We start from the raw sequence: 12831 nt of genomic DNA on the forward strand, positions 1-12831 counted from the left end.
TATGTTATACTTAATTTAAACTAATTGCATCAGCATTCTGTGCTGGTAATTGTTCCATTTCTTCTTGGAACAGTAATGTACCGATTTCATATTACTGCTTGGATCACTTTCATCACACACTGTTTGGCAGAGTTTGGTTGGAGAGGAGTGTTTGAGAGCGCACTGGGGCAGTTCTGCAGTACTCTGAGAGTCATTTGCAGATTAACAATTAAACTTTTCTACCAAGACAGTTGAAGACAAAATGATGAAGATGTTTAATATGTTGAATATGAAGCCTTTTTCTCATATTGTGTATTTGTGAAAAGGTTAAGCCATTCAGGAGAGTACAGCTCCGCATGAGGAAATGGCAACTTCCTCAATTCACTAACGCTCATGATGTCAGCAGGGTCATCTTAAGTTAGGGCCTGTGTCCAACGGGGTCCAAAAGGTTTTTAGTTTTGCCATCTCTTCTGAAAAATCCGAGCTTTCAGAGAGATTTGCAACATTATTTTTTTCAGTTGGGACACTGGTTGCTACGATACTGAGTATCCACAGAGGTAATGTCAAAATCCTTCTTGAAGTGGGTCTTGCTACTGATTGTTTCTTAACTGGTAGACCTACAGTGAACAAAATGTTCCTCCAAGCATTAACTTCTGCTCACTTGTTGTTCAGCACTTGTACAAACAGTGAAGGAAGTGTGTTGTTGGTTGGGGTCCACTGGGACAGTAATGAGCACAGTGTTGTACTGACTGCTTATGAACTCTGAATGACTTGAAAAAGTGTCAGGCGCTCAGCGAGGAATCGTCACCCAGCAGCTTGCTGTGCACTTGGAATTTTTAGCACCTTGTCAAAATGTTGTACTCCAGTTGCAAACAGTTGAAATTGCACACCCCACCACATTATATTCACCTTACATATACTTGACAAAAAACAGTGTTTTGAAATGTTTCCAGTGTTTTTCGGACAGATACTGTCTTTCAGTGCCTCGTTAATGTTTTTCTTTCCTTTTATGTGCTTTTCAGTTTTAGACCTGCCTTTGTGCCAAGACACACAGGACTTTGATGACAAGGCTCTCCACCCCAACCCTGCGCTCTGGAGCCCCAAAACACGCCGCCTGGAGGTCAGCGTCATTCCTCGGCCCCGCCCATCTCCCATCCGCCCCCGCATCGACCCTTGGAGCTTTATCTCAGCAGGTGGTGGAAACTCGGGTGGTGGGCGCAGCCCACACCGCTCAGAAAGCAACTTACTGAGCTATCAGCCGTCACCCACCAACCCCTTCACCAACTGTGACCCTTTCCCCTCTCCTGACTGCGACCCCTTTGCCCTCAAGGCTGATCCGTCAAGTGGTTCGGATGGTGCCTCACCCTTTGACCCCTTCTCAGCTCCCTTTCCCACATCGCGTTCTGCCCCATGTTCTGCCAACGGCTCTCCCACGCTGCCCTCCTTCCGTATAGCACCCATTAACTCAGCTGACTCGGCCCTTATTGACTTTGGCTGCGGGGCCTGCAACAAGCCTCTGGATGGCACCAAAGAGAGGGCTCACCCCCGCAGGATACTGGGGCTCAAGCCATTCAAGTCCCCGACGCAACTCAAAGACGACAGGTTCTGAATCCAGCCTTGCCCCAACAAGGGGTTTATTCTCAATGATATGAGCCTGGAATTGATTGCAGGAGCACAGTCCAGGACCGTTTCCACTACTATGTCCTACTTCGGAACAAGGATTCGGATGTTATAAAAAAACATGCACACTCATGACTCAACCTACCAAGGGAGGTTTTCCCCTTTGGGAGCACCAATCATCACAGGTCTTATTTATACACCAGCCTGCTGCTTTGGAAACCAGAAAGCCAGTGAAAGGTGGTACAATGAATTGTGGGATAGCTGCCTGTGAACCAATAGCTGGTGCCCATTTCATTCTCTCTCTTTTTTCCTCTGTTTCTCTATCCCTTTGAAGGAGCAGGATACAGATCACTAGCCCCATCTTCAGATTCTATCAGACTGCTCATATCAACTGCTTTCATCTCCCCTTACCTTTGAAGCATTGTGACAATGCAGAGGTGGATAAGGCGACTTGCACAGCTTCATCTGCCTCTACCTCTCTGCAGACTGAACGCCTTCAGGACAATGGAAAATTGGAGTGCCTTATTTCGTGAAGTGTTTTTAATATATATCTTTTCAAGGCTCTTTGAATGGTTAATCTGGTGCGTAGGGAAGATGCTACGAATCTGGCTTAAATTTGCAAATCAGCTTAGCATTGCAGTGCAAGAAAAATATCGTCTGCATGTATGTCTAGACTCATTGTTCAAGGAAAGCTTACTGTTTTTTTTTTTTTAAACTGCGTCTGCGTGTTGCATTATGGGAGAAAGCACTCTGATTGGATACTAGGTCGCTCAAGAAATCCGAGATGAAACCGTGACCCAGGCATTCCACTTGGAAGCAGATAACATTCCAGTCACATTCTGTGGGAAATGCCAGGAATTGGCAGATTCATTCAGGCTGGCAGGCGACACAGCACAGGAAACAAGACAGGGGTGCCCTCCGCATTCCCGTCATATGCCAAAGAATGCCGCTGTGACTGTGTAAGTCGACGAAGGCTGTTTGCAAATGCATTGTTTTTACCTCCTCAAAGTGCCAGAACAGAACAACACAGAGCAAACTGACACAATCACACAGAGTATTTGAACATATGGTTCTCAGATTTTGTTAGAAATACTGTCTAATCACCGCCACCTATAAGAGGTTCAACAAAGTACTTTAAAAGTGTTTTAAAGTACTTTACAAAAAAAGTCTGCTTAATTTGTAGGCGTTATCAGTCTCACAACCCATGATTCTGAGTTTCTTCATGTACCAAATTTTAATGTCTGAGTAAATATGAGCCAGATGCTTCATTTTCCCCCCTCCCTAGAGAGTTACATGTGAAGATTGAAACCATTCTTATTATCATTCATTCGCAAAGCAGATTGCTTAACATGGAACAATATGGAAAAGTTAGTCCAAGGAAAACATTCCAGAGATCTGTGAAGGCCACACAAAAAGCATTTTCTGTTTTATCCCTCTGCAGTGACGTCTGGTCACTCAGTGGTTGCTAACCTACCAGCTGATGACTTAAGAAGTCAGTGCTCATAGCCAAGAAAATGTTACCCACGAAAGCACCTATAAAAATCACAACTTGGTGCTTTTCCAGTCGAATTTAATGCTGATTGACACTTAAAGTTCTAGATGGACTTGTTACCTTTGACAGGAGCAATTTTGTTTTTGCTTAGTTTACCTGGCTTCATGGATTCCACACTGAAATGAAAGTGCTACTGATGTTCTCATCTAACTCTCCAGAATGTCTGCTAAAGTTTCTTGATCGGCAATGTCCAGTATTCCCTGGCTCAGCAGATGTTTTTAGCGTTGTGAGAACAGCAGCGTCCCTCCAATTTAATGGTTTTTGTTTTGGTAAAAAAAAAAATAACAAAAAAAAAAATAACAGGAATACAGGGAGAACCTCACTGTACAGATGTGGCAACATCATGTTTTTAGCCTCAGCACACCAGAATGCACTACAGCAATAACTTTCTTATGGTTCATTATCATTACATTACATTCTACACCTATCAGCCACAACATTAAAGCCTCAGAGGGGGAAAGTGAATAAGACTGACAATATTTTTAAATTGCTATTTTCTGCTGTAAAATGTGTGGATTTTTTTGACACGTATCACCTGCCTTAGCATTGTTTCAGACCAAGAACCCTCTTCTCAAAAATCTAAGGCTCTGATTTGGTCTTCAAACTCGGATCAAAACCCACGTTAGCAAAATGGACCGCAACAATCCTGAACAACCCACCAGCCCCAAACGATCCACTGCTAACTTCCCAGCGCATGCAAACGTGCATGTTTCTGCATGCACTCTTGAAAGCAATCGGAAGCACTACCCAGTATTAGGTGGTTTTAATGTTGTGGTATATAAGTGTACATGCTAAATGTAACATGTTCACACTTTCTCAGGGATTAGTTTATTTTCTAAAATCATCCCGAGGAATGTAGTGGTGTGAGACAGGTTGTGGGAAAATTGCAGCAACAAAATAACTCCAGACTACCAATGCACAACAGCTTTTGAGGGTGTGTTTTTGCTTTTTTTAAATTGACAGTCAGCTCAAGCACTGGTTCAACGTAACTAAACCAGTGCAGGTGAAGCACCTGAGAGACCCACCTACCTAGCACAAACTCTGAGCCTGTTAACGATGGCTTTACTCTAACATTTCAAGTACAAATGCTGATTCGCTCCATCGCTGTCACCGTGTCATTGGAGGACAATAACAGCTTTGTTCTGTCGAAGAGTGAAAACCTTGTCTCCAAAGGGAAAAGCTTTGTGATTAGCCTAATAATCCCACTGACGTACAGAGGAAGCTGATAGTGATAATTAGCCTCTCGATAAGAGCAGGGAGCATAACAAAGCGCTGAGATATTTGGTTAATTAATTTGCCCCGACATTAGAAAAATGCCCCGCATATCGAGTTGCGCCCCGCTCCGGCTTATGTGTAGATTTAAGCTGCGCACTATCACATGCATAAAGTTTCAACGACAGGTTGAGCCGCCTTTTCTGTCTTCCATTTCTTTGTCTCTCTGTTGCCACTGGCTACAGCTCCTGACCGGACTTCATCTTCGCTGTCAAAGCTCAATTTTTTATTTTTTGCATCTTAACCCCTGAGGTGATTTGGGAGATAGTTCTGCTCCTTTCATTTTGTTCTGCCTTCACTGCTTTCGTATCTGGAAAGTTTTTCTTGCGGGCAGTTTTGTCCTGACAGCAGAGCGTTCAGTTCAGTCACAGCCAGGTTTCTATGCAGCTAGAAGAGATGGCATTTGTTCTAGGACAGAGTCCATTTGCAGGAGAGTGCTCATTTTACCAAGGCATTATGGTTTGAAATTGAAAGGTGTATTGTCTTCTTCTTTGGCCCAATAACGTGTACGTGTGTTCTCTACTGTGTATACCAGCTATAGCCAGCTTGTAAAGATCTCATTTTTAATTCTTTGAATGAGCTAGCTGCTAACGTGTGGGTGTCTTCTATACTATATTTGATAGCAGATTTTTTAGATTGAGTGAACAGCCTCCTGTCACAGAGATGTGGCAAAATGCACAAGTGCACATTTTAACTCTTCTGCGATTTGAAATTAGATGGAGGTAGTCATATCAGGAATTTTAAAAAAGGAAAAAGGGAAATAAGACCTAGTTCAGAACGCTGTCTACTGTCACGCCTCCGCACATCTGGCAACTGCTGCGGAAAGTGGGCGTAAATGTCAAATTGTCTGATTAGGAAATAAAAAGAAAATAGTCTTACCAACCCATTGGATTATGAATCTGTTAAGAAGGATACGAGTGCTGTTAGACAAGGTGACAAAGGCTTCTTTTAAATCCTTGAGCCTGATTTTAACGAGGCTGCAGTTTGTCATGTAGATGACTGTGTAGTTGGTATGTACCTGGAGGGTTACAAAGTTCCACTGCAGTGAACACTCGAGTAAAAGCGATTACATACAGACCGCCACCATTCCAAATCTGACATGTTTACCCAAGCAGTGTTTGACAGCGTGCTTGTCGTGATGTCAACCTGTTCTCCAATTGAACAACTCACCTGCCACCACCTGGACGTGGACATGAGTATAGAAAATAGTTTATCCTTCGGCAGCGTTCCCCACCTTTCTCCGCTCTCTTGTCCTCCCCACCGACATTTTAAAGACATGACAAGTGACGAGTTATTGCCTTGTCTGTTCACGTCGACACGCAAAGTCACGACAGCTATCTTCTGATAGTCATTACACTTGGGTAGCTGTTATTGTCAACAGATGCTCTGCGAGCCCCCGCAGTATAAAAAAAAAGAAAAACATGAAGGAAATCGAGATGATTGAAACGTCTGGCAGGTTATTTCTGTCATAAATTGTCCGTGTGTGAAGTATCCACTTCAACCTGCCAGTCACGTCATGTCTGCACGTTGTCTGGGAGCCAGACTTTAATTTTCTCTCAGCCCCGATGATGACAAGAACAATTTGGCCTTCTCCATCAAGTGTGTGTGTGTGTGTGTACAGTGACATAAAATATTATTTTCAATAACTGCAGTGCTTTACACAAATGATTACATTATTACCTGGGACACAATGTTTTTACTCCTGCTCGTAATTTCTCGAGGTGGTTAGAAGCCTTTCTGGTAATGAATTATTTAGGCTGCAATTGGATTGTTATTCATAGACAAAATACTCCTACTTCAGTTCGTAATGTGTAATCTGAAAGATGTACAGTCAGCTCGCTGAGGGGATAAAAGGGACACATTTTAGGAAGCCTTTTGTGGACAAAGACATCCGATTCTCGGTTTTGGCTGTCAGATTTAGAAACCAGAGCTGCCATTTATCTGCAGGAGCTGACAGCCAGCACTCCAATACTAAAGTCTTGATGAGTTGATTGTGATGCTCTGCGCTTTCAGGCATCGCCCCATCCGTCATTGCAAATCACTGCCCCGAGTACAAACTGACAGGGAGAAAGGAACTGAAATCTCTAAAGGCGAGCCCTATATCTGGCCACCAGTGAGCTGCTTTGAGCCGCTCGGTGGCAGCGAGCAGACGAGAGTCTATGATCTTCATTCAGAGTTCAAGCTCAGACCATTACCCCTAATCATTGAATGGCAACTGGCTATTACATGAATGAAATCTAATGAGATGGCACCGTGGAGAACCCCTAAGGCCCTGACCCTCATCAAGCCAAGAGGCCACCTGTGAGTGGTGGTGTTGTTTTAAAATTTTAAAGGTGAAAAATCAGAGCCATTAACCAGATTAAAAAAAGAAAACAAAACCCTTTGTGAAAGAGGAACAGTAGAATGTGCTGTTTTTGTGTTTGTTCAGGTTACACTTGCACTCACAGGTTTAATTTGGCTGCTTTGTGAGCAGCAGATGTGTTTACATGCATACTTATTATCTGATTTACCTTGATTAAACCATTGATTCAGCTGTAGCAGTAATCATGCAAAGACTTCCATGGGACTAATGCTATTCAGGGAGACCGAGACACCTGTAATAGCTTTATAAATAATAGTGCCAGGTGCTTATGAACCTGCTATATTTGTCATCTTTAAGGCAAAATTAGGAAACCAGAAAATCCCTAAATTAGTTATAGTCAAATATATTGTGCAAGAGGTTATAAAGTAAAAACGTAAAACCACTAAAAAGCACTTGATAAAATGATCTGGCAAACCTTAACATATTGCAGAAATGACAGAAGTGATTAAACTCGAGTTTGAAAAGAAATAAAAGTGCTTTTTTGTGTTTGTTGCTCCTGCTCAGCTCGGAAAAAACAAAAAGCTGCCAACAAAACAAAAACATTCAGCTGCTGAAATGATTAATTTCTGAATGTAAGTTATTTTACTTTTTAATTTTCAATAGTTTTATCTGCTCAGTCTTCATTTTGATAAGACTGTGAGCTCAGCTAGGTGGAGCCTGATAACACAGATGGTTAAACAAACTAAATAGCAGCCTATTTAGCCGTCAGTAGCTAATAGCTAACGCTAACCTTTGGCATGAAGCAAATCACCCAAGCAGTCTGCAGAATAAACTCTCTTTTTTGGTCACTCTTTAGGACATATTAACTGATATTGTCTTTACTTGTGTTCCTTCCTTTTGTCTTTTTATGACTAGTGTGTGACAGTGAGGGAAATGCTGAGTGTTATTAATGCACTTTGTTCTAGTTAAAGTAAGAAAGCTAAATGGGGAATATGGGAGCTTTGTTTTGTTTTGTTTTCTGGCATGAAAAAGAAACTCATTTAACAGTCTGAAGGCTTGAATTGAAATGATTACGTACAGTGGCAGGGAACACTGTTCGACTTGAAGAAAGTCAGGAAGTCCAGTGAAGAATTGCTGCAGCTGCGGTTAAAGTATGTTTTCTCTCCTTCATGGTTACCAGGCAAATTGGAGAATGGTTCAATAAGGCCGGATGGAAAAAAACTAAGGCTGAACGTGTGTTGTATTTGCTTTATTGATGAAATTTTACCTTGGCAGGTCAGTAGAGCACATTCTGAAACAACAAAATAGATGGCCTGCCATTTCAGCGGCTTTCACTCCATTTACCTTTGCTGCTTTTGCTTGTTTGTGTTCAATTAAGTGGATGTTACAAATATGCCTGGTTTTCACCCTTGTTTAGTTGTCCCCCAGCTAGCTGTCAGCGACAGACACGCATTATTGCTCGATCTGGCTCGTATTAAATCGAAACACCTGCCCGGGCCTTTGTTTGGCCTTAATAGGCCGAGACAGAATGATCAAATATGACCTTTCATCGACTGTACTGGTGTGGCACATCCCAATAGGGATGGGAACAAAAGCTGTGTCTGTGACAGGCGCCGCCAGGTGTGTAAGCTAATGCTCAGGCTCTGAAACTGTGAATATTATTCCTAATTCTTTTTAGCCTGTGCATCCAAGGTCACCATCTGCTGTCCCTTTTTCAGTAACAACAAAAAGCCAGTGAATAGGAGAAATGAAAGAAAGACCAGTTCACGTTCAAGACCTCAATGATGGCTCCTGGAGAAAGCTGCCGCTCAGTGCAGAAAGTAAACACAGACTTTATCTATGAGGTTATAAAGTCCAAGGCCCACATACTCATGCCTCCCCTCTACTCAACAGCAAACAACAGCCCTGCGGTTGTGATTATTGTTCCGTCTTGCTATTGACACACAATTACCTCGTGATCTTCCTCAACCTGTAAATTATGCTTCTGTCACCTTAAATGTCACCTTTTCCCCATCATGCATTCATTAAGGACAGCTAAGCATAAATCATTTTAAGATGCGCATTAGCGTGAATGTTAAAGTTGAGCACTAGCTAGAGGTGATATCAACTGATGGGTCGAGTCGGTTCCAGTGAACTGATGTTTGCTCACGGATGTTTGCAGGTTTAGCAGAGCACTGACACGTTTAGTGACAAAGACGTCTTCATTTTTAAAAAATCAATATTAACGGATATATAGGTGACTAAACTGGCGAGGCTTAACCTGATTAACGTCTCCTTAGACAGATATAAGACGGTAAAGTCTTTTACTAAGGCTCGAGGGTATTTAACAGTAGGTGGTCTCTTTCAGGTGCTCATGGTTGGGCTTAAATGGCTGAACTCTAAACGATCCAGAGAGGCAATTTGAAACGGTTTGGATGGTACAAATCCCCATGACTCAGTGGTCAAATCTCTCCCACTCACAGCTTCACAGTACTGTGAAAAAGACTTTGCATTCTGACAGTTTCCTGCCAGCCAGCTGAGGACATTGACAAAATTTATATATAGGGGTTAATGTGGATATTTATAAATGGCCATCTTTTTACACACTGGATTAAAACTATTTCATTCTCAAGATGGTCAGGGACACAGTCCACGTTAGGATGATGGATTGATTGCTTCATATGAACAAAGCATTTTCTAGGTTTTCACTGGAGTATTTAAGATGTATGGGTGCTTCACATGAGACAGATCAATGTTACGTTCCCGTTCACCAAGTTGGCCAAATCTGCACGAAACTGATTTTTCTGCAAGCCCTAGTACTTTGTCTGTGTTACTGAAAAGCCTTGAGAAATGTGCCTGTTAGAGCTCGATTTCCTTTTCCTTATGTACATTGCAGCAAAATCTTACACTTAAATTGCAGCCGAATGTCCCCTTGGGGCACCCATACTGAATTTTTATGTGCATAAAACTGCTAGATGGAGAGGAAATGTTTGTAAGTACCTTAAGGTAGCAGACAAGCTCAACCACCTCTCTGCCTTTGTATCTATTTGCTATTTTTGTAATTAGATTCATTTCCATGTCTATTGTGTGTTTTATTACAACCTAGGCGATGTGATAACACAACTGTTGCATTGCCCTGGCAGTCATTTTTACATCTCTCTCAGAACTCTCTGCTCCTGCGAGTTGGAGGTTTTGCAGTCCTTGGGCTTTGAAAATTCATTCTTGTTGCATTTTTGTGAAATCTCGCACTGGGCTGGGCCTAATCAACTGTTTTTATTGTGCACAAGAGGATTATTTCTGTATACAGTTATGTGAAAATGTTTTTATTTCTCTTGACTATTAAAATGGGTTTTAACCTGTGGAGAAAAACAAAGGAAAAAAAGCTCAAAAAGACATAAGACCAAATAAAATGTAACACTCGTGATGTGTTTGTGGTGTTTTTCATGTCAAAGGACAGACAAAGAGAACTTGATGAGAGAAAAACATGATTGTTGTTCAGACATCCAGGTGAAATCGTGGACGATGTTTGAACTTGAGTGATTTTTCTTGTGCAATTATATTTGGTGTTCTTTCTCTTCACTGCCTGGATGCCATTTAGGAGTGTTTGAACCTTTCTTTCCTCTAGCTCTTTGTGAACAAAGAACAATAGTAAAAAACCTGGTGACAGGCGCGCACACTTATAATCTTAAATGATCAGTAATGGTGTGTGATGCCAACCAGATCTGTAGTGTCACATTTAAATCACGTGGTTAGCCAGAAGGACGAGGTTCAAGGCAGAAACAGAAAATAGCAAAATAATTTTCTAGTGAATCTTTTCTTCTTTGCGCCACCTTTCATTGCTATACTTTACTTCCAATGAGTTTTCAGTTTTTAACAGTAGCTCTCCTGGCTTTCTGGAGATTTTAAATAAATTAATTTTATATTTAGGCTTTAAAAAAAGATTTACTAGTAACCTGTCACCAAAACACATAATTTGTTACCATTTTTGTTGACTCTAAAAACAAATGCTACAAAGGAAACAGTCTGACAGGCATAAAACTGTATTTTTGTGCGGACAAGTTGACTTCGAAAGATTTGAGGCAAAAAAGTTGAGGAAACCCAGCCTCGCAAGTGGAGGGCCAAAAAAGAAGTTAAAGGCTTAAAACCTCCAGCAGATGATTGCTATCGAAAAGCCAAGTCTTTAAGAAAGAAAATCTAGAAAAGATGTGACACAGGACCTCAGACACGGATCCGTTTATCCATCCACTGTTTGCCAAAACTTCATTAGAAATGGTCTTGGTAGAAAGGCGACTGTCAAAAAGCTATTCTTGAGGAATGGCTAAGGTATCCCAAATGATTCAGCAACTGCACTGAAAATCACTGGCAACAGATATTGTGAAGTGATTAATTGTCAATATGGACAAAGGAAGTACAACAGCAAGTGTGTGCAGCCATCTGTAAAACGCTGGAGGCTCTGCTATGGTTTGGGGGTTGCATTTTTCAGCCATGGTGTTGATGATCTCGCAGAAAATTCTGGAATTATGAATGCAGGAAAGTGCAGGAAGATTTCGATCCGTGATGCAGACCATATGGAAAGCATCTGATCAGCAGCAGCTTCATATTTCAGCATGGCAATAATCTCAAATACACAGTCAATTTAGTAAAAACACGCCTGGATCAGGAAACAAACATCCAAATACACACATTGACCTCATTAGAACTGTACTGTACTGTTTTTCCCATATACACTGTATTTCTTTTGCACATTCCAGTAAATCACTGCACCTATTTCCTATTTTCCTGGCAACAAGACTTTTGGACAGCAGCCATCAGGAGCTGGCACAGTGTGGTCATAATAAGACAGACATGGTCAGAAACAATACTCAGGTAGGCTGTATGTAAATAATCCTCACTTGGAAAATAACCCCCACGCAGCAGCCTGAACTGTTGATAGAAAGCACGACCTTATCATCCAGATCAGATATCGAGACTCTTCAGACCAAGAAATGTTTTTCCAGTCTTCTAATGTTCGATTTTTGGTAACCCCGTGGAAATTTATAGTTTCCGTAACCTGTACAATTTGAAAGGAATGGCACCTGTTGTGGTCTCTCTGGCACTATAGTCAATCTAGTTCAAGGTTCAACATGTTGTGCATTCTGGGATGTTCTTCTACTTTGGTTGAAACAGGTGTGTATTTGATTTAATGTTCCTTAGCCATGTGCTTGGAGCAGTAGTACACTGCTGTAACATCCAGCATCACCAACATATTTTCACCCAGAGGATTGCTGCTCACTGGATATTTTTGAGTTTTTGGAAATTCTCTGTAAATCCCAGAGTTGGCAGTGCAAGAAAACCTGGCACTAGCAACCATGCTCTGTTTGAATTATAACCTACAAACCTTATCACATCAAGTTATGGCCATGTGATTGGCTGATTAGATACTAGTATTAATAAGCATTTGAACAGGTGTACGTAACAAATTAGCCACTGAGTTAATACCCACTAATTAGTGTTATGTAATCTAATAAAATATTACTATTTCAACCACGAACACTGAAAAACACTTCTTGGATACAGTGAACCACACAGCAAGTACGACTATTTGTAAGGCACTTTAGTAAAATACACCGAAAGGCACCAACAGCACAAACGTGAAGGAGAGGGCAAATTCCACGCTGTCAATTAGCAGAGTTGAGGATACAGCTGTCCGTGTTAGGATGCATGCCAGTCAAAGCAGACGTGACCCCGTACTTTATCCAGGTATCCAGGCTGTAAATGTGCTTTTTAATGCTGTAAAGTTGGGTGCTTTAACGTGGAAGACTGCCATGGACAGCTGTACGGACAACACGGACAGCTGAAGACTCAACTCTGCTACCAGACGGCGTGGAATTTAAACTCTCTATTGTGTTTTTGTTGTCGGTGCCCTTTGGTGTCATAGCATTCATTGTTGAGGTTCAATACCACCTGTGCTCTGACTGTCACCTAGGTAGTTACTAAGTCACATGAAGTTAAGTTGCTTTACATTTCAAAATATTACTGTCAGAGCATCACTAAAGTCAAACAGGTCCATCCCCTGTGGACAATGAATCTCTGCATGAACTTTGGTTCCACATAGTTGCAGATATGTTTCACTGAGGAATAAAGTTGT

The 12831-nt window shown here is 41.6% G+C and overlaps 1 protein-coding gene across 2 annotated transcripts in view; it reads left to right on the forward strand.

Annotated features, from left to right (window-relative positions):
- Positions 1-8449, forward strand: part of LOC102300945 (mitogen-activated protein kinase kinase kinase 11) — a 51193-nt gene extending 42744 nt beyond the window's left edge. The window contains exons 10-11 of one of the 2 annotated variants that reach the window (XR_316354.3): positions 1002-1836; positions 1934-8449. Coding sequence is in view for 1 of the 2 variants with exons in the window: in XM_005931587.3 (XP_005931649.1) it covers positions 1002-1588 (587 nt within the window). In the remaining variant the exon portion in view is untranslated. Of the gene's footprint in view, positions 1-1001 lie in introns of both variants that reach the window. The other variant, XM_005931587.3, reaches the window with a different exon arrangement.
- Positions 8450-12831: the final 4382 nt, after the last annotated feature.

This window comes from Haplochromis burtoni, unplaced genomic scaffold, assembly GCF_018398535.1.
Source record: "Haplochromis burtoni strain Fernald_Lab_line unplaced genomic scaffold, NCSU_Asbu1 Contig_143, whole genome shotgun sequence".
NCBI lineage: Eukaryota > Metazoa > Chordata > Actinopteri > Cichliformes > Cichlidae > Haplochromis > Haplochromis burtoni.